Source organism: Cuculus canorus, chromosome 21 (assembly GCF_017976375.1).
Source record: "Cuculus canorus isolate bCucCan1 chromosome 21, bCucCan1.pri, whole genome shotgun sequence".
Lineage (NCBI taxonomy): Eukaryota > Metazoa > Chordata > Aves > Cuculiformes > Cuculidae > Cuculus > Cuculus canorus.
This window is the reverse complement of record NC_071421.1, coordinates 1,988,629-2,007,020: the sequence shown is the minus strand read 5'-3', so window position 1 is coordinate 2,007,020 and position 18,392 is coordinate 1,988,629. Positions and strand designations below refer to the sequence as shown.

The 18,392-nt window shown below is 42.9% G+C and overlaps 1 protein-coding gene across 6 annotated transcripts; it reads left to right on the top strand.

The window, feature by feature from the left end:
- Positions 1–1,079: 1,079 nt before the first annotated feature.
- LOC104059847 (cyclin-dependent kinase 11B) lies at positions 1,080–18,247 on the top strand. Of its 6 annotated transcripts, none has more exons than XM_054085651.1 (20): positions 1,080–1,159; positions 2,011–2,139; positions 2,812–2,927; positions 3,441–3,565; positions 4,134–4,272; positions 4,847–4,977; positions 6,142–6,264; positions 7,417–7,512; positions 7,624–7,752; positions 8,540–8,605; positions 9,217–9,386; positions 10,053–10,143; positions 11,852–11,973; positions 12,302–12,407; positions 12,984–13,105; positions 14,065–14,172; positions 15,046–15,162; positions 15,431–15,579; positions 16,172–16,361; positions 17,204–18,247. In XM_054085651.1, the coding sequence occupies exons 2-20, from the start codon at positions 2,029–2,031 to the stop codon at positions 17,294–17,296; spliced, it is 2,304 nt and encodes a 767-aa protein (XP_053941626.1). In that variant the 5' UTR covers positions 1,080–1,159; positions 2,011–2,028; the 3' UTR covers positions 17,297–18,247. The 6 variants fall into 6 exon arrangements, with proteins under 6 accessions (XP_053941626.1, XP_053941624.1, XP_053941625.1 ...); XM_054085649.1 differs by having other exon boundaries at positions 9,211–9,386; XM_054085650.1 differs by having other exon boundaries at positions 7,414–7,512.
- The last annotated feature ends 145 nt before the right edge of the window (positions 18,248–18,392 follow it).

The window sequence follows — 18,392 nt, the reverse complement described above, 5'->3', positions numbered from 1 at the left end:
AACCACCTTCCACCTGTCTGCACGGTGGGAACAGATGATTTGATGCTTTCTTAGTGTTTTTTGTTGCTTCCCCCTGAGCACAGCGGGAGAGCTCAGTTTCTCATCCTTCCCCTCACGGCGTCCTTACCCCTCTTAATGACAAGGGTGTTCAGTTGGGACTGCGCCGATGGAAACTCCTCTTTGTTTGTGGAATTGACCTTCTCACAGCGAACTCCTGGGAATTTTCCTTTGTTCTCATTGTGTGACTTGGTTAAACGGCCAGATCGTGCTTTATTCACACGAATGACAATAAAATGTGATGTTTTGGATGGAATTATCAGGATTGTCCTAAAGAATGGAGGCAGTTTCTCCTTTTGGAAGTTTTGGTCGGTTTGTTTTGTTTAAAGGATGACTGCGCTGGGGCAGGTTCAGGTTATACATCAGGAAAAATTTCTTCTCCATGATTCAAAGGACGGAGCTTCTGAACCCCCTTGCGTTCTCACACTTCTCACGAAAGTGGAAGGCCAGGTGCAGCTGGCTAAAGATTCCGAGATCTAAAATCACAGAAACTATATTATTCAATATATTCAAAATATTGAAATATTAAAAAGGTTATTGTTATAAGAATTGGGGTTGTTCAGCCTGGAGAAGGCTCCAAAGAGACTTTATAGTGACCTTCCAGTATCTGGAGTGGCTACAAGAAAGCTGGGGAGGGGCTGTTCACAAAGGCTTGTGGTGATAGGACTGGGGGCAATGGGGATAAACTGGAGAGGGGCAGATTTAGACTGGACATTAGGAAGAATTTCTTCACTATGAGGGTGGGGAGGCCCTGGCCCAGGCTGCCCAGAGCAGTGGTGGCTGCCCCATCCCTGGAGGGGTTCCAGGCCAGGTTGGATGGGGCTTGGAGCCCCTCATCCAGTGGGAGGTGTCCCTGCCCGTGGCAGGGGTGGAACTGGATGGGCTTTGAGGTCCCTTCCCACCCAAATCGTTTCAGGATTTCTTCCTTCAAGGCTTAGAGCCCGGACCTCCGCCTCCTCCCTCCCTCCCTCCTCCCTCCCGTCATGGCGGCTCCGCCCTTCCCGTTACGGCTCCGACTTCCGGCGCGCCCCGTGTGACGCCATGGCCGCGCGGGCGGAAGTGGCGCGTTAGCCCCGCGCTGCCCGTCCCAGGCCCGGGAGCGGTGAGCGGGGCTGGGGGAGGCCGGGGGGGATCCGCTCTCTGAGGTAAAACCGGGCCGCCAGGCTGCCTTATGCCCAGTGCCGGAGTCCCCAGCGTAGGAGGGAGGTGGGGCTGTAGGGGAGGGCCCAGAGGAGGCCGCGGAGCTGATCTGAGGGCTGGAGAGCTCTACCGTGAGGCCGGGCTGGGAGAGCTGGGGTTGGTCAGCCCGGAGGAGGCTCCGGGGAGACGTTAGAGCAGCTTCCAGTGCTGAAAGGGGTCCAGGAGAGCTGAGGAGGGGCTCTGGATCGGGGCGGGGCAGGGACAGGACGAGAGAAATGATTTTAAGCTGAAAGAGAGGAGATTGACAGGCTGGGAGAGTGGCGGTGTTCAGCCTGGAGAAGAGAAGGCTGCGAGGAGACCTTAGAGCAGCTTCAGTACCTGAAGGGGCTGCAGGAAAGCTGAGGGGCTATTCATAAAGGCTTGTGGGGATAGGAGTGGGGGCAACAGGTATAAACTGGAGAGGGGCAGATTTAGGCTGGACAAAAGGGGAATTCCTTCACGATGAGAGTGAGGAGGCCCTGACCCAGGCTGCCCAAAGTAGTGGTGGCTGCCCCATCCCTGGAGGGGTTCCAGGCCAGGTTGGATGGGGCTTGGAGCCCCTGATCCAGTGGGAGGTGTCCCTGTCCATGGCAGGGGTGGGACTGGATGGGCTTTGAGGTCCCTTCCCACCCAAACCGTTCTGTGAAATCCTACTTGGTTTTACCTTAGTGTGGTCGATGGTGTGTTTGCACGTAAAAAATTGGTGCAAAATAGATGTGATTGTATGGCTTGCGTGGATTGCGTGGATTTTGCTAACATCTTCTTCTTTTTCAGAGTTTTTTTTTTACTCAAATGGGTGATGAAAAGGATTCTTGGAAAGTGAAGACTTTAGATGAGATTCTTCAGGAAAAAAAAAGAAGGAAGGAGCAAGAAGAGAAGGCAGAAATAAAACGTATGAAAAATGTAAGTGATCCTCTGTTACTGAAGCATTTCTAAGAAAACCTGAGGAGCTTCATTGTCTGTACCCTGACTTTTCCGATGGGAACCAGGTTTCTTGCCCTCTCAATGGAATTCCTTTGTGCACTGTGATCTCCAATTATAAAGTTTGACCAAAACGATCCTTTGCTCAGATTTCATCAGCCCTATGTTGGACACTGTGCGTTTTTCATAGGTTGGAAAAACTTATGGTTGGAAAGGTGGCAAAATTGATGTGATAAACTGTAAGTTGCAGTTTCAATATAAATCTTCCAAAGATTTTAGAAGAGAACGTGTTTAAATAAATGTTTTTTACTAACTTTGACATGGCTATTTGTTTTAATGCAGCTATGTACAAAATAACATTCTTTTGGGAAAAAAACCCACAATAGATAATGCAGTCTTGTTTAATTGTTGTTTAATTTTGTCTAATTAGACTGAATTTGCAGAAGCTCAGCTATAATTGAGATCAAGCTGCATTTGGCTCCATAGAGCTATGAAATCTCTGCTCCATAAGTCAGTGCACTTTACTGGTGTGACCAGCTGAGGGTGGCTTTTGAGATGAGAATGGAAGAGTTGGATACTACTTAGATTTTTTTCATTTTGTGGTGTATAAAATTAATTACATCTTTATTTTGCCCTTTCTTGTGTCTGTCACAGTCAGATGATAGAGATTCAAAGCGGGATTCTCTTGAGGAGGGGGAGTTGAGAGATCATCGCATGGAAATAACCATCAGAAATTCACCTTACAGACGGGAAGACTCCATGGAAGACAGGTAAGACTAAGAGAATTACTTTTCTACCTTAGAAGAGTTAATTAACATTTAAAAGTATGAGGAGGGGGTTCAAAAAGATCTGAAAGGGAAAAGTTTAACTTCTTTAGCAGGGAGATGTGGCATCTCCTGTTCGTAGAACGTGCCAAGGTATCTTTATGAAGTACTGATTGAGGCTTAGCAGGATCTTGCCTTCCAGTTTTGGCCACTAATAATAGAATATTTAATTTAAGATGTGATTAAAGCAGAGCTGCTGAGTTCTCTTCAGTGCTTGATTCATCCTCGGTTTGCTTGCGTTTTAAAAGCACGCATATAACAATAGCTTAAGTTTGCATCTACGTGACTGTGATTTTCTATAACGCACCGTTAAGGCCTTGGTTCAGGGCTATTATGGAAACTAATATAAATTAAACAAATAGGAAAGAATGCTTTCTTTTCAAATGGAGAAAAGAGTAAATAATCTTTTTGACAGCACATTTAACCTTCCTGGGTTTAATAATTTGTTGTGTGTTTTAGAGGCGAAGAAGATGATTCCTTGGCTATAAAACCACCACAGCAAATGTCACGGAAGGAAAAAAACCATCATAGAAAAGATGAGAAGAGGAAGGAGAAACGTAGACATCGCAGTCATTCGGCAGAAGGTTGTTATTGCTACACTGGGATGAGGTTTCTGGTAGCTTCCCAGGGTGAAGCTGGGCAGGCACTGTATAGGGAGTAAATAACTGTAACAACAAGCTAAAGAATAACAGGTGGATGAGACGAATTCAAATTTGTCTTATTTCTTTGATTGTGCTTAATGCCCTTATGGGAGCGATGGGGGCATATCTGTGTTTGAGAGGATAGTAATCACTTTGGGACAGGGACAGAGTCTCTGCTTCTACTCTTTGAAGTCTGTTAAGTTTCTTTCTGGCTTCACTGAGTGAGTGGCTCTGAGCTCTTTGTGCCTGGCTGTAAAGAAGAAATACCCTTTTTAGTAACATTCATGTTATTTTCGTGTTACTAACTGCATTTTTCTATTTTTAATGCAAGATCTTATAATCATTTCATTTTCCAACACTCTTTTAGATCAGGATTTTTCCACTAAGAAAATAGCAGAGAACATGGAAATAGGTTACCAGAAGTGTTGTCCTTTCTAGTTTTGCTTTTTAAAAGTAGAGGCACTACATATTTTGAATAGTAACACTCCAAAATTCGTTTTTGTTTGTTTAGGGAAACATGCCAGAGTGAAAGAGAAAGAACGGGAACATGAGCGTAGGAAGAGACATAGAGAAGAGCAGGATAAAGCCCGTCGTGAATGGGAAAGACAGAAACGGAGAGAAATGGCAAGGGAGCATTCCAGGAGGGAGAGGTACATCGATCCCTCCCTCCCCTGTGACAAACCAACAGAGAGATGAACAGCTTCCTCCTCTAAATCTATCTATAACCTTTTGTTGTTCTGATGTGACAAAAAACTTGAGAACAAAAGCTTGTCAGGTCTGATGCCGTTGCTGTCTTCATGTGAGTGTGTTGTCTGATGAACGTGTATTCTTGACTTTAATTACCTTTGTAACTGGCTTCATTACAATGGATATTTTTAGGTGAATTCATAGCCAGTGTTTTACTGTAAAGAAAACCCCCTCAAACCAGATTTGCAAAGTATCAGGGAATTATTGACTGAACTTGCTTAATTTCTGCTTAAATCCTGCTGAGGTTGCAGATAAGGTGTGCCTGTGTTTAAGAGCTCATTTGTCTTTGAAACATGCTGTTTTTAACAGATCAGCTGAAAAGCTCTGTCTGTTTTTTTTCATTGATATGCAATAAGTGGTATTGTTGCTAATGAAGCTGAATGGCCCTGTAGGTTGTCAGAGCAAAACAGGTTTCCTTTGTTTCATAAGCTGCATTTGTAGTGAACTGCAACATAACAAGAAATAATTCTCTTCCAGAGATCGTCTGGAGCAACTTGAGCGAGAACGGGAGAGAAAAATCAGAGAGCAACAAAAAGAACAAAGGGAGCAAAAGGAAAGAGAAAGGCGAGCTGAAGAAAGACGTAAGGAACGAGAAGCCAGAAGAGAAGGTAACCGTCTCTGTATAAATGTTGTTTGGGCTTGCTGTCTGCTGACACAGTTGAGGAATGGAGGTGTAGGAAGCATTTTTTACTTAGGTCAGTGCCAGAACTGAGAAAAATTAAAGTGGAGGAGACTCTGTATGAGAGGGAGAAAAAACATATCTATGAGTTTCTGTGTGGGGACCGATGCCATATGCTTTAATATCACAGCATATTGATTAATCAGGAAGTCTTTCTTTCCCTCTGTTAGTCTGGTTTCCTGTAGAAACAAGATTTATGCTTTAACACTGTTTCTGTGTGTGCGCGTGTGTGTATCTGCCATGATTCCAGTCGCTTCTGAACTTTTTGGCTGAGTCTAACCCAAGTTGATACAGATTTGACAGAGGTTTTGCAAATCTCAATATTAAATGTTGTAAGGATTTGGGGAAATAAACTGGAAAGGGAGGGAGAGAGACTATGTGAGTGCTCCAGCCACGCAAAAGGCTGTAGTGGGAGTCAGGTGGGGAAGATTTGATAACCAAGCAATTCAACTTCTACCCATGAACCCTCACTTTGTGTAGCATATTAGGTACCTGCAGTCTAAGTTCAGATCATTCTCGGTTAAAGGATCACTGTTTCAGGGGTAAAAATCAGAGCCCATTCCTGTGATCAAGTAACAAAGAGTAGCAGAGGCAGCTGTATTTATTGCTTATCTTTCTAGCTCAGCTCATACCTTACAGCTCCTTTTTGTGCTTGATATTTATGCTGTTATTGCTCAATCTATCTAGCCTTCCATTTTAGTTATTTTTATTGCTCTAAATGTTCTGTGAGCTTCTTCTAAGCCTTAGCTGGTTTTATTCTTTTATGTATCTCGCTGATCTGTCCTCCTTTCTCTGGCTTGGATGCCTTAGTTTCAGGGTGTTTACTGTGTGGTATATAGGGCGTCTTGCTTCTGTTTCCCAAGTATGGCAGCACTTTTCTCCAAGTCCTACAAACACATATTTTATTGTGCACGAGGTAAATCCTAGTCCTTTATCTCCTAGATGTGGGTAGGTTCCATTTCCACTCCTCCCTGTTACCCTTCAGTCTATAAGGAAGAATGAGATACATGCAGAGCTGGTGGCTCTGGCAGAAAGAAGCGTTCCAATTAGGGCAGGGAGATGTAACGATTTCTTCCGGTTTTGTTTTCACTAGTTTCTGCACACCATAGAACAGTGAGGGAAGAATATGGAGACAAAGTAAAAATGAGACCCTGGAGTCGCAGCCCATTACGACAGCAAAGAGACAAGGTTGAGCAAGCAGATAGCAGGAAACCAGGTAGCATTTGCCACTTTATGATGTCTTTGCCTGGGGGCCAGGAGGAGCTGTTCTGGGGTTGGGTTTAATTTATAGGAGTAAACGTACATCCCTGGTACCCTACTGAAAGCATTGTCCGCTGCTGCCGTGGGAGCATTACCCTGCAATACTCGTGAATATGTACTGGTTTCTAAAGCAATGCTGTTTTGCAGGTAATTGTGCAAGTGAAAAATCAAATAAGTCTTTCCTTTTTAATAGAAGTAGTCATTTTAAAAGTTACAAAGTTAGCAACTTCATTCAGTGATGAAAGAAGCAGCTGACTGAATTTTTAACATTTTAGAGTTTAATTTCCTTGCAGGTTAAGAAGGGATTGTTTGCGCTAGATCCAGCTGGATTTCTTGTTAGGAACTAAGCTCATGCCTTCCAGGGATCAATATAATTTAAACATCTTCTCATCTTGTAGAAGAAAATAAATGCTTAAGGTAGTATTCTGGTCAGATAGTGAATTTTGTTTTCTAAGCAATAAAATGGTTCTTCCCACGCAGAGAAGGTGCTGAGTGTGGGTAAAGAGCTTGCGCAACTGACATGGAAGTGTCTGGTTAAAGAAGAAATGCTCTGTGTCTGCCTTGTTAATGTGTGTAGCTGTAAAAAGAAGTGTAACTATTGCAAGGAAACTGATTGCCAAGTGCAGTCAGCTGGAGCCCTGGGTGGAGGCGGGCAGTGTGTCCTGGAAGCTGCTGTCTGAGCCATCCCAGTTACTCACACCTGCGATTTCCTGGTGGTCCAGGTGAATTGTGTTAGAGTACTGAGCGCTGTGTGCACACACCTTAGTGAGACCCTGCTGTGGTGACACTCATTATCATGTTGCTTTTAATTTCTTTCTTTATTTATTTAGTAATTAAACTTAGAGGGCCTTAGGCATGTATGATGCTTGAAAACCAAAAGGTCAGTTTTTCAGGTTTTGGGTTGTTTATCCTGCACTGCTGCAATTCAGAAAAGCTGTTTGCCTTTTGAGCAGATTTTTTAAAGTGCTTTGTATTTTCAATACACAGTGTTCAGCGCCAGTTTCATGGCCAGAACAATCATCGCCGTTATCTGGGTATTCAGGGTCTTATCACTTCTAATAAGCGATATTCAGTCAGCACCTGTTTTTGGTTTTTGTGGTCTCAGCAGTAAAAGAAGAGAAACCAGAAGAGAGAGATCCTCTGTCGGACTTGCAAGACATCAGTGACAGTGAGAGAAAAACCAGCTCAGCAGAGTCTTCATCAGGTGATTAAATGCAATTTAGTACATGTCATTAATTGTGTGGTTGTCTGTGGAGGAAATGCTGTTATTAGAGTATGTGCCTACTTAGTTATGTGTTTGATTATTCCTGAACAGAATCTGGATCAGGCTCGGAAGAGGAGGAGGAAGAGTCTAGCAGTGAAGGTTCTGAGGAAGAGGGAGAGGAAGAGGAGGAGGAGGAGGAGACGGGAAGCAATTCTGAGGAAGTGTCTGAGCAGTCGGCTGGTGAGTAACGTAGAGCAGGCCCTACAATGGTGTGTTATATTCTTTGTTTCTTGTTCTGTGGTGTTTTATTTGAACATTTTCCCTTTCTCTTAGTCTAGCGTAGGCTGAGACCTCACAGGTCAAGATAACTAAAAAGAGAAAAAACAAGTACAGGTCATATTCTATCCTTTTATATAGAGGTAATACCTATTATTCATCTAAGAAGCCGGATTAGAAAGAGCCCTTTTTGTCTTCCTGCATGGTATAAGGTGAACTGCTGAAGTAATTCTGTACATAACAGACACTCTGTAGAGAACAATTCTGTACTTATCCGGGGGAGGGTGAAATACAGATGTCTCTGTCATTTTGAATTATTTTCAGTTGCAAATTTCATATTTTTTTTCATGCCAATACAAGTAAATGAACATAGAATTTCAGTTAAAAAGTCTACTTACAGCCATTCTTGTAATTAATTAGTACAGAAAAGGCACAAAAGCATGCTCTGATGGCTGGGTATTTTTCTTTAAAAATCAGTTACCGTTAATAAGCAAATATTTATAAGTTTCGTGATTTAATTTATTCAGCTCCCCTCGTCCCTGATTTCCCAGATAACCGTTAAGAATTAGCTTCCCTGTTGGAACCTGAAAGGTGCAGTTAGGGGAAGCATTTGCTTTGCAAGTGCAGAAATACGAGGTCACTAACCAGGCAGTGAAGGGCTGGTGAGTTAAAGTGTTTTGATAGTGCGCTGCGTTACGAGGAACTGCGGAAGCGTTGAGTTTATTCACTTGAACTTGATTCTGTTTTGCAGAAGAGGTGAGCGAGGAAGAGATGAGTGAAGAGGAGGAACGGGAGAATGGAAACCACATCCCAGTTGGTACAGTGCAAATACTAAATATTTAAAGAAGCATTTGGCTGAATCTTTGCAGCCATATCTATTTCTACAAATGTTTAAAAATGGTTTAAATGTATTTCATGTTGCCATTTTGGCGTCATTCTAAAGCATCGTGTGTTTGGCATTTTAGGGCCATTCTCATGTCAGAATCAGAAATTCCTTGAAATCTGTTCCAAGATGTATGTTTAGAGAAAATCAGATCTCAGTCTAATGAGCTAATGTGCCCTTTTCTTTCATTTTGGGTCTCTTGTACTGTCTTCTCATCAAAAAAGCTTTGCAATCAGAATGAGATAGACTGGGTCAATTTTCTGCCTCATTCTGATAGTGTGAAAACTTATTTTTCTGCTATGTTTACTGTATTTAACACTGGAAATTATGTGTAACTGCCTGTAGTCGAGTTCTTGAAAGCATCATCTCTGCAAAGAGGAGAAATTGGGCTTTTGATCTTTGTTACAGTAACTTCAGTTGCATAAGCTGCTCACCTATCAGATGTAGTGATCGGTGTTTCACTGCCCTTAATTCTCTAAAGCTGAATATAATTGTTCCAAACGGCTTCCTCTTTCCCCAACTGATTCTGACTTTTGAAGTTACAGAGTCGAGGTTTGACCGAGATTCAGCAGGAAGCGAAGTAGAAGAGGAGGAGGTAGGGGAAGGCACCCCTCATTCCAATGCCATGACGGAAGGAGACTACGTTCCTGACTCGCCAGCTTCCTCCCCCATTGAATTGAAGCAAGAGCTTCCGAAGTATCTTCCTGCGCTTCAGGTAGGGGATCGCTTCAAGAATGCTTGAGAATATGGCAGATGGATTTCCTCGGCTGCTTTGTTACCATCGTAAATGCATATCTGTGTGTGAGATAGCAAGGTGTGCTCTGCCTATAAACTGACTCAAGATCACAAAATATACATTTCTATGTGAATTATTGGGTTTTTTTGACAGGGGAAAAATGTGCATGGAGCAAAAAGGAGATTACTCATTAGATAAGAATGTAATAATACATTTGATACTTGGATATCTTGGAATTGCTGTCTGAAAACAAGAGTTCCGTTGCTGTGAATGGCAACTGAGAGGTGGCTGTGCTTCTTGTAGCCAACAGCAAAGTGTAGAAATAGGAAGAGCAAGCATGTTTTCATTGATTGAGCTATGTGAAAGGTATCAGCGTAAGGACAGAAATGTCAGTTTATTCTGTGCCAAAGAGAATGAGTGAAAAGTTAACAAAGTAATTTCATTAATCTACTAAAACAGACTGTCCAGAACTCCTTTAGAGATCCAAGTGCAAATAAACCCCAGAGGTGCCTTTTTCACATGAAGTAATCATACTGTAAATTTCAACTCTTCCTGTGAAGTTGCTGAAGTTTGCCTTAAAGAAAACTAAGCAAACCTCTTCCCCAGATGCTGGAGGAGTAAATGTCTGTCTGTCTGTTTTTTCAGGGATGTCGTAGCGTGGAGGAGTTTCAGTGTTTGAACAGGATTGAAGAGGGAACGTACGGGGTCGTGTACAGAGCAAAGGACAAGAAGACTGGTTAGTAAAAGTGGTCTCCAGTTATAAATGGTGTTTAGGGCAAGTCATGGTTCTGCATTTCTCATTGATGGACAAAATCAAAATCACAGATCTCTGTGTTGGCCTGGATGGTGTACAGCAATAACATGGCTTCCATTTCTGGCTCAAAAGGTGGTCCTCTCTGGCCTGAGATCTGCAGATAGGTGCCGGGTTGGGAGGTTTCAGAATGTGCTGTGCGCGTTCCACCAGGTGTTCCTGGGAGTGCAGCTGCCCATTAGAGGATTCACAAAGCAGCGCTTGGTGCGCAGTGACTGTTTACTGCAGGGGTTTGTTGTAGAAAGAAACTTCATCTTTTTTTCTTCTTAAGCTCCATCTCAAAAAAACAATTCTTATGTATTTATGTTTTTAAAACTCAGTCTCTGGTTTGTAATTGCAAGCGTCTTGAAGAAATAATTGCATTTCCTATGGATGGTGCCAGAACCAACCATCAGGTCACTTATGTGTTCCTCTTCCATGGCGATTCCTCAAGTCCAGGAAATATTTGCTCTGTTGGTTTAACAAAAATAGTGATATTAGAGCAGCACTTATTTTTGTTTTCCTGAAAAAGGTAAAGCACAGCAAGAGACGATTAAAGGGTTCTCAAGCACTGGCAGAGGCTGCCCGGGGACGTGCTGGAGTTGCCATCCCTGGAGGTGTCTAAAAGAGGTGGAGATGTGTCACTTGGGGACACGATTTAGTGGTGGAGTTGGCAGCATTAGGTTTATGGTCAGACTTGATGATTTTAAAGGTCTTTTCCAACCTAAGCAGTTCTATGATTCCATGATCTGTTCTTTTGGCTCTGATGTTGGTTTCCCTGTAGCATTGCCATCACTAGGGCTACATCGCTTTCTAGCAAGCCAGCCCCTTCCCTTCCAAGGAGCTGTAGGTTCAATATCTGCAGTTTGAAATAAGAGTTGGCAGATGGTGAGGAGAGCTTGTGAAAAAAACTGTGTTCCAGAGCAGACCCAGGCAGAAATCAGGGTTATTCTCAGGTTCCAACTGACTAGCTGTGATTCTGGTGATGCATTAAAATGCTGGATGCCTGGGTTCCTCTGGTTATTTTAGAATAACATGACCATTTGTCTCCTTTGGGGAGTGGAAGTATGCAGCTGGCATCATGGTTTTTCCAAGTTCTTGTTTACTGGACAACTCCATGAGCTTGTTTTCCTTCTCTGCCTCGAGGCCTGCTCCCAAACTAACATAACCGTTACTCTCCATAATATGTAAAAAATGGCTGTATTCGTTAATTCACTTCAGTAATGTTTTGTGTAGCACTTTGGTTTCCAGTTGTGTCTTTAAACAGAGGTGAATTGCATTTGCGGCCTTTGTCTGCTGTTTTGTCTTCCTAACTATGGCGAGGAGTTTAGAGTTAACTACACTTTTTCTTTAGTTTCTCTTCACGTGGGTTATATTGGAATGCACTAAAATCCACAATGCAGCTTTTGGATTGCTGGTTTGGGTTTTATTCTTCAAACTTGGCAATGTTGTGGTGGTGGTTTCTGTTTTTACTTTGCTAATGTGAGACTGACTCTGCTTTTGGTTCAACATAATGTCTCAAGTAACTATTTAATTCCAATAAATTGAATCAGGGACAACATGGAGTTAGTGACAGCACTGGGGGCCTCTTACTGTGTATTTTATCAGTGATGTGATTGGAAATCTGCAGTTAATCATTTTATTTTCTTTGCAGATGAAATTGTGGCTCTGAAGCGACTGAAAATGGAAAAGGAAAAAGAAGGCTTTCCCATTACTTCTCTGAGAGAAATAAATACTATTCTGAAAGCACAACACCTAAATATTGTCACTGTCAGAGTAAGACCACAATCTGCTGTATTTTTGTTTTTGAAATATTGCCTCTTGGCTTTTAAAATGCCGTTGTAAAAACATTAGCATTCATAGCGGGGCTCGTTTCTAGAGGCAGTTGTATACTACCTGTAAAACTATATTGACATTACTTGTCTCTATGCAACCTGTTTTGCAAAAACGAGCTGGTGTTTTATTTTCATACAAAAATGCATTTTCCCCGGATGCTACCGGTGGCAGGCTCCAGTTATCCTCTTGCCAGTGAATCTCTAAGTTCGTTTTTGCGTTCTTTTTAAATACTGTGTGCTTGTTTTGATCCTTTGTTTCTGTGTTTTAGGAAATCGTTGTAGGCAGCAATATGGACAAAATCTATATTGTGATGAACTACGTCGAACACGATCTCAAGAGTCTGATGGAAACAATGAAGCAACCATTTCTACCAGGTACTGTTCGCAGAGTCTCCCGTAATTCTCAAAACTGGCCAACACAAACCGTAGTGCCTTTGGGCTGAACTGATGTGGGAGAAGCGGCTTTGCCGGGTGACCTGTGTTGTTGCAATGTCCTACGCGTGTTCTTTGGGACAGAGATGGTATTGCCTTTTTCTGGTCGGTCTGATTTCACTGATACAAGTTCAGATAAGAATGTCAGCTGCGAGTGCTGATATTCATAGTGATAGTTGAGCGATGCATCCTTAGGGTGAAGGGAGGCTCAGATGGGAAATTGAGGGAGTTTCCCCTGGGCTAAACACGAAAAGAACACTGGGTTTTAATTTTGGCCTTACCCTATGTTTTTGAGGGGCATTAATTCCTGATGCAGTTCAGCCATCCAAGTTAATTTTGCTTTATTGGCAGCTCTGTGGGTTTACCTGCTCTTGTTCTGGGACATTTTTATGGTGCAGTCAATGCTGTTCTTTTTAATTTGATATCCCCTCCTCCCCCCCGAAGCCCTCCCTCTTCTCCAAACAAATAAATTACAGATGTATTCTCCTAGATGCATTTGGATTCTTTTTATAATTTCAGGTGAAGTGAAAACCTTGATGATCCAGTTACTGCGAGGAGTCAAGCATCTTCACGACAACTGGATACTTCACCGCGACTTGAAAACTTCCAACCTGTTGCTCAGTCATTCAGGCATTTTAAAAGTAAGAATTACATGAAATTGGGTGCACTTGGGAGAAAGCTGATAATGCAGAAGTACAGTGCGATACAGCTGTGGCAAAAGCAGGGTGGGGTGTTTTCGCATTGATTTTTTAAGAGGTAGGAGGTGTGGCTCATCAAACAGGTGTAAAAGAATGAACTTTACTAGTAAAGCAAAGAGACTGCCTCGCCACAGCTGTAGGGTTGATGTGAGGGTATGAGAATCAGGCATGGTCTAGAGAACAGTGAGTTCTCTGCAGTGTGATTGGAAGTCTGAACAGCATTAACTTCCTGGTGATGCAGTGTACCACGTGCACGACAGCGTCTTTTACTGCTTCTGTGTCAGCATTGTGGTGTTTGAACTGGGATTGCTCTTCCCGCGTGAGGGATTGCGAGGCTTAAAGAAAATAAATCTCTGGTAGCGCTGAACTGTACAGTTACTGGTGGAGATTATGATTTTTAATTTGTGAAGAAAGTTGCCCAATTAAAAAAGTGATCTAATGTTCCACTGACTTACTAAAAAAATCTAAGAGAAAAGCAGTACTAAGATCAGGACATGTCAGTGTTTACTTCTGAATTTCAGCTGCCCATTGTCTATTGTCGTTGCTGACCTCTTTGCAGCCCTTGCTGTTGTTGAGCCTTTCTCTTTCTCAGGAAAACTGCACTTTGAATTCTTTTCTTTCTTGCAAAGTTGAATCTCTTGTTGTTTGGTTTTGTTCCCACTGCCATATGAGCTTTCCGTCAAGGTGATCAATAACAGGAACTCTGACTTGGCCTCAGGAAGGGAAAAATGCATTTCCCCTTCACTGGAAAAAGACAAGAAAGGCCCAAGAGAAACAGTGTGTTCTGTGGCTGTTTTTGGAGGCTGGAAGCCATGCAATAGCCACCATGGGCAGCACACGCTGGCACTGTTAGCAAAGCATGGGCCGTGCTGGAAATCCAGCTAATTACCAGTTTTCCTTAGGTTGGAGATTTTGGACTCGCCCGAGAATATGGCTCTCCACTGAAGCCGTACACGCCGGTGGTTGTGACGCTTTGGTACCGGGCTCCGGAGCTGTTGCTCGGAGCTAAGGTAAGTTTCTCCTCATTTCTCTGGCTGCTAAAATGAATGGCAAGGAATGACTCTTCAGACTTAACTTTATTTTATGAATTATGAACACGATTTATGTTTGATTTTTTTTTTTGTATTGATTTTGAGGTGGAAATTCTGAATCTTCAGTTTTATTTTTCCAAATAACACAACTAAAAAGGTCCCACCTTCCACAGGTAGAAGAGCAGCTGGATTTTTTTAGTGGTTTTTTTTTTTTAAGCAATGTCTAAAATTTGTGACACCCCAGAGCAGAACAAGGCCCTGGCAACATTCTAGTAGTGTCCCCTACCTGCTGCTAGCCAAAATCTGGATGAAATCGGGGTCCTGCAGGGCTTCAGTGACAAGAACCACGCTGGAAAAAAGCTGCTCTACAACCAAAAAAATGGGTGCAAAAGCAAAATCCCTGTGCTGTCGTTCAAAGGTGGTTTTGTAAGAGGAGAAATGGCTGCATGTAATAGAAGAGGTGACCATGGGGACCAAGTGCTGTGCCTGTAACCAGAATAAGGAATAAGGGCCAAGGATCTCTGTGACAGTGCACGTTAGGATGCTCGTTGTGCTCTGCTTGCGAGGGAAGAAGAACGGCAGCATTGTGGGGATGCGTGTTTTGTCCTGTGGTGTTTGTGTAGATGGGTATTACTCGTCCTGTAATTCACAGTAATTTTAACTTATAAATAACTGCCTTGGGCACTGGAAGGACTGTCCGAGTTCTATCCAGAGGGGTAGAATCCTTATCAAAACAACCACCAAACCCCCACCAAACCCCCAAACCAAAACAACAACAACCCCTCCCAACACCAACAACGCAGGGCAAGTATTGTACTGCTTTTATAAGGCATCTTATATTCCCTCTTTCAGGAATACTCGACGGCCATAGACATGTGGTCGGTGGGGTGCATATTTGGAGAGCTGTTAACGCAGAAACCGCTCTTTCCGGGGAAGTCAGAAATCGACCAGATTAACAAAGTTTTTAAGGTAACGTTTTTCACACCTTTAGATTCAAACTGGCTGGGTTTAGAGACAGGGACATGAGAGCAGTAAGCAATTAAATGTGCTCGTTGCTCTTCTGCAGAGATTCAGCCTCAATTCAGACTCTTTACTCTGTACTTCTTATAGGCTAAAACGAGGATGTGCCTTTTGTCAGTTTGTTCTCGACACTCACCAGCTCCTCTAGCCACAGAATGAAGCAGCAGAAGGGTTGCACTCTGCAATGAGTTTATTAAGGAGATATTTTAATTTACAGGATCTGGGTACTCCAAGTGAAAAAATCTGGCCCGGTTACAATGAGCTGCCAGCAGTGAAGAAGATGACATTCACAGAGTATCCCTATAACAATCTACGCAAGCGATTTGGAGCCCTCCTCTCTGACCAGGGCTTTGATCTGATGAACAAGTAAGTGCCAGCTCCTAGGGATCCTTGGGAAACCGTGTTCGTGTGCTGTGATAGTGGGGGGAAAAATGATTTGTGGTGAAGCGTGGTCTTTCAGTGCATTAACCTTGTCAGAACCTGCTGATGCATTTGAAGTTTGGCTGTGATGTTCCTTGCAGTGCTATTCCTCACTCTCACAACAGCTTTCTGCAGTGTTCCATGCTTGGAACACCTGCTGTTAAACCTCCATCCAAGATTATTCTTGCATGCCCATATCCTAGAAGAACAAAAAATGTTTTAGTAGCAGTTCTAGTTTGTTCCCTGTCATTTTAATTATGTGGCGAGTCAGCTGTGATGCAGGCTGCCACAAGATTTTGTTAATTAAATTACTATAAAATAAATGGAAAAAAGCCGCACATTCTAGAGATCAGGTTAAAGAATGAGGAAAACAGCGATCTTGTTTCTTTCCCTAGATTTTCAACAAAATTCTTTGTTAAAAATCAGAACATTCTAAATCACGCTTCTGAAGAATTCATACCTTTGGAGCTAAAATTTTTCTTTCTGCCTCTCTGTCTCCCTTTTTTCCTATTTCATTTTCTTCCCAAATTCCTCTCAGCTTTTTGACGTACTACCCAGCCAGAAGAATCACTGCCGAAGATGGTTTGAAGCACGAGTATTTCCGAGAGACTCCCCTTCCTATTGACCCCTCCATGTTTCCCACCTGGCCAGCAAAAAGCGAACAGCAAAGGGTGAAGCGCGGCACCAGCCCCCGCCCGCCCGAGGGAGGCCTGGGGTACAGTCAGCTGGTAAGCGGAGCAGAGCGAGGCAGCTCACGTCGGCTTCTGATGTCGGCTGCTCTGGGAAAGTCCACGTGGGCTGCGTTTTGTTGACCTTGTGGCATTATTTTGCACTTCTTTTTATGTTAACTGAGCTTTCAAATCTGCACATTGATTTTTGAGAAAAAAAAACCCAAGCCTGGTAAGTTCTGCAGGTCTTGTGGATCGAAACAGGCTGCTTTTCCCAGTATTTGGAGGAGAATTCAGGAAAGGCAAGCCTTTTATCTTTATGTGTGGGGGTTGTGCTGCCCATTCTGACAAAGAGTTGGGTGAAAAAGATGGACCTGTAAGTACGGCACTGTAGGATTTCACATCCTTAATTGTATTGATGACTGATTACTGTTTCTGTGTTGCAGCGTAGATGAAATGGTGTTATGCAGTTCCTGCACCCAATTTAACAGATTAAGTAGCCTTAAAAGTCTATTTAGCCTCTATTTTTTAGGCCATGAAGGTAGACAGAGAAGGTACACAGGGTGTGTTTTGTTGGATGCTGAATGAATATCACTTACTCTTACTTATGCAGCGTGTTCACAAATGCTTTTCATGTCATGTATGCAGTCAGAAGTGGGGGCACAGCAAGCAACGCACTCGAGGTGCCTGTAGGAAAGGTGGCTTGAAACAGCAATGTTTAAAGATCACAAATAACCTATTAGCATAACTAATACTGCATTGACCTTAGCTGTGGTGCCACTAAATCAAATGTGTTTCTCACCTCCTAGAGATACTTTGATATTTGTTGCTGTTCAGCTTGTGTTGGAGAGAGAAATGCTCTGCACAGACACTGATCAGTGACTTGTGGCTGCTTTTCCCAGGGTGATGACGATCTGAAGGACACGGGTTTTCATCTGACCACCACAAATCAAGGAGCATCTGCTGCAGGACCTGGTTTCAGCCTCAAGTTTTAAACGCAGCGTGAAAGGAGGGCACAAAAAGAAGAGAGAACCATTCATGTGAGTGGGTTTCTGAGTGCCCCAGTTCTGTTCTTTACATCAGACTTGGTGTTTTTCACAGGGGAAAAGTCAAATGTCATCCCAGATTCAAAGCTCTTGCTGAGTGTGGAGTAAAACTGCTGCATTCCATTAGCGGACTGGAATTAACCTGAAAAGCCAAGGATCGTTACAAAATTTCACTTGAAGTACAATCCTGGAACAGTTTCTGGTTTACTTTTAGGATTTTTTTTTTGTTGGGTTTGTTTTGATTTGTTTTTTTCCTTTTTTCCTTGTAAATTTGTAGAATTAAAAAATACATTTTTAATTGTTTAACAGTGTGAAGGATTTCATTTCTTCACATGCAGCAAACTTGGATGTTGATGGCATTAAGTCTTTGAAAGTGGAAAACCTTTTCCCCCCAGATCTGTGCTGACACCGTTACAGTGAGTTGTCAGCCGGGGCCAACAACTTCCTTTTTCTTGTAAGTAAATTGTGCGTATCTGAACATTGTTGGGGCACCAAATGATGGCAGCTCTGAGTCCCTTTGCTATTGCTCGCCTTGTCAGGGCTGGGTTGGCTCAATACTCACCAACAATGGTTTCGGGTGCACTCTGAGCTGAACACTGTTTGATGTGCTGGGTACATGTATTTATGATGGCATTTGTGCAAAAGAAGTGCTCTATTGTTTTATAAATCAAACAGATTTAATATGGAGACTGGAAACTTTATTTTCTATAGAAAGTTCTTTTAAATATGCCCTTTTTCTCTTCTTACTGATTGTATAACGCTGTATTCCAATCCTTTTCTGATAAGACGAAAGACCGGAGGAGTCATGTTGGAATAGCGCAGCCTCTGAGGCGCTGGTTTATGGAATGCGATCGTTCTTTTCTGGGAACAGGAGGATTTGGAAAATTGTGGGGTATTCATGGGCGCCAGTCCAGTAAGAGGCTTAACTCAAATTATAAACATTCCATCAGTTCCAGTGCATTTTAAGGGTTTTCTGGGTGAAGGCCTAGGAGCTGGAATGGTGATGCCCCAATGTGGTACGTTTTGAGGACAGGGTTTGGTTGGG

Bases quoted from the DNA above. Each gene is read 5' to 3' on its own strand.
- LOC104059847 (XM_054085646.1), top strand. From the start codon at position 2,029: ATGGGTGATGAAAAGGATTCTTGGAAAGTGAAGACTTTAGATGAGATT. The intron at 2,140-2,811 runs GTAAGTGATCCT...TGTCTGTCACAG, and splicing joins AAATAAAACGTATGAAAAAT to TCAGATGATAGAGATTCAAA. The intron at 9,387-10,052 runs GTAGGGGATCGC...CTGTTTTTTCAG, and splicing joins AGTATCTTCCTGCGCTTCAG to GGATGTCGTAGCGTGGAGGA.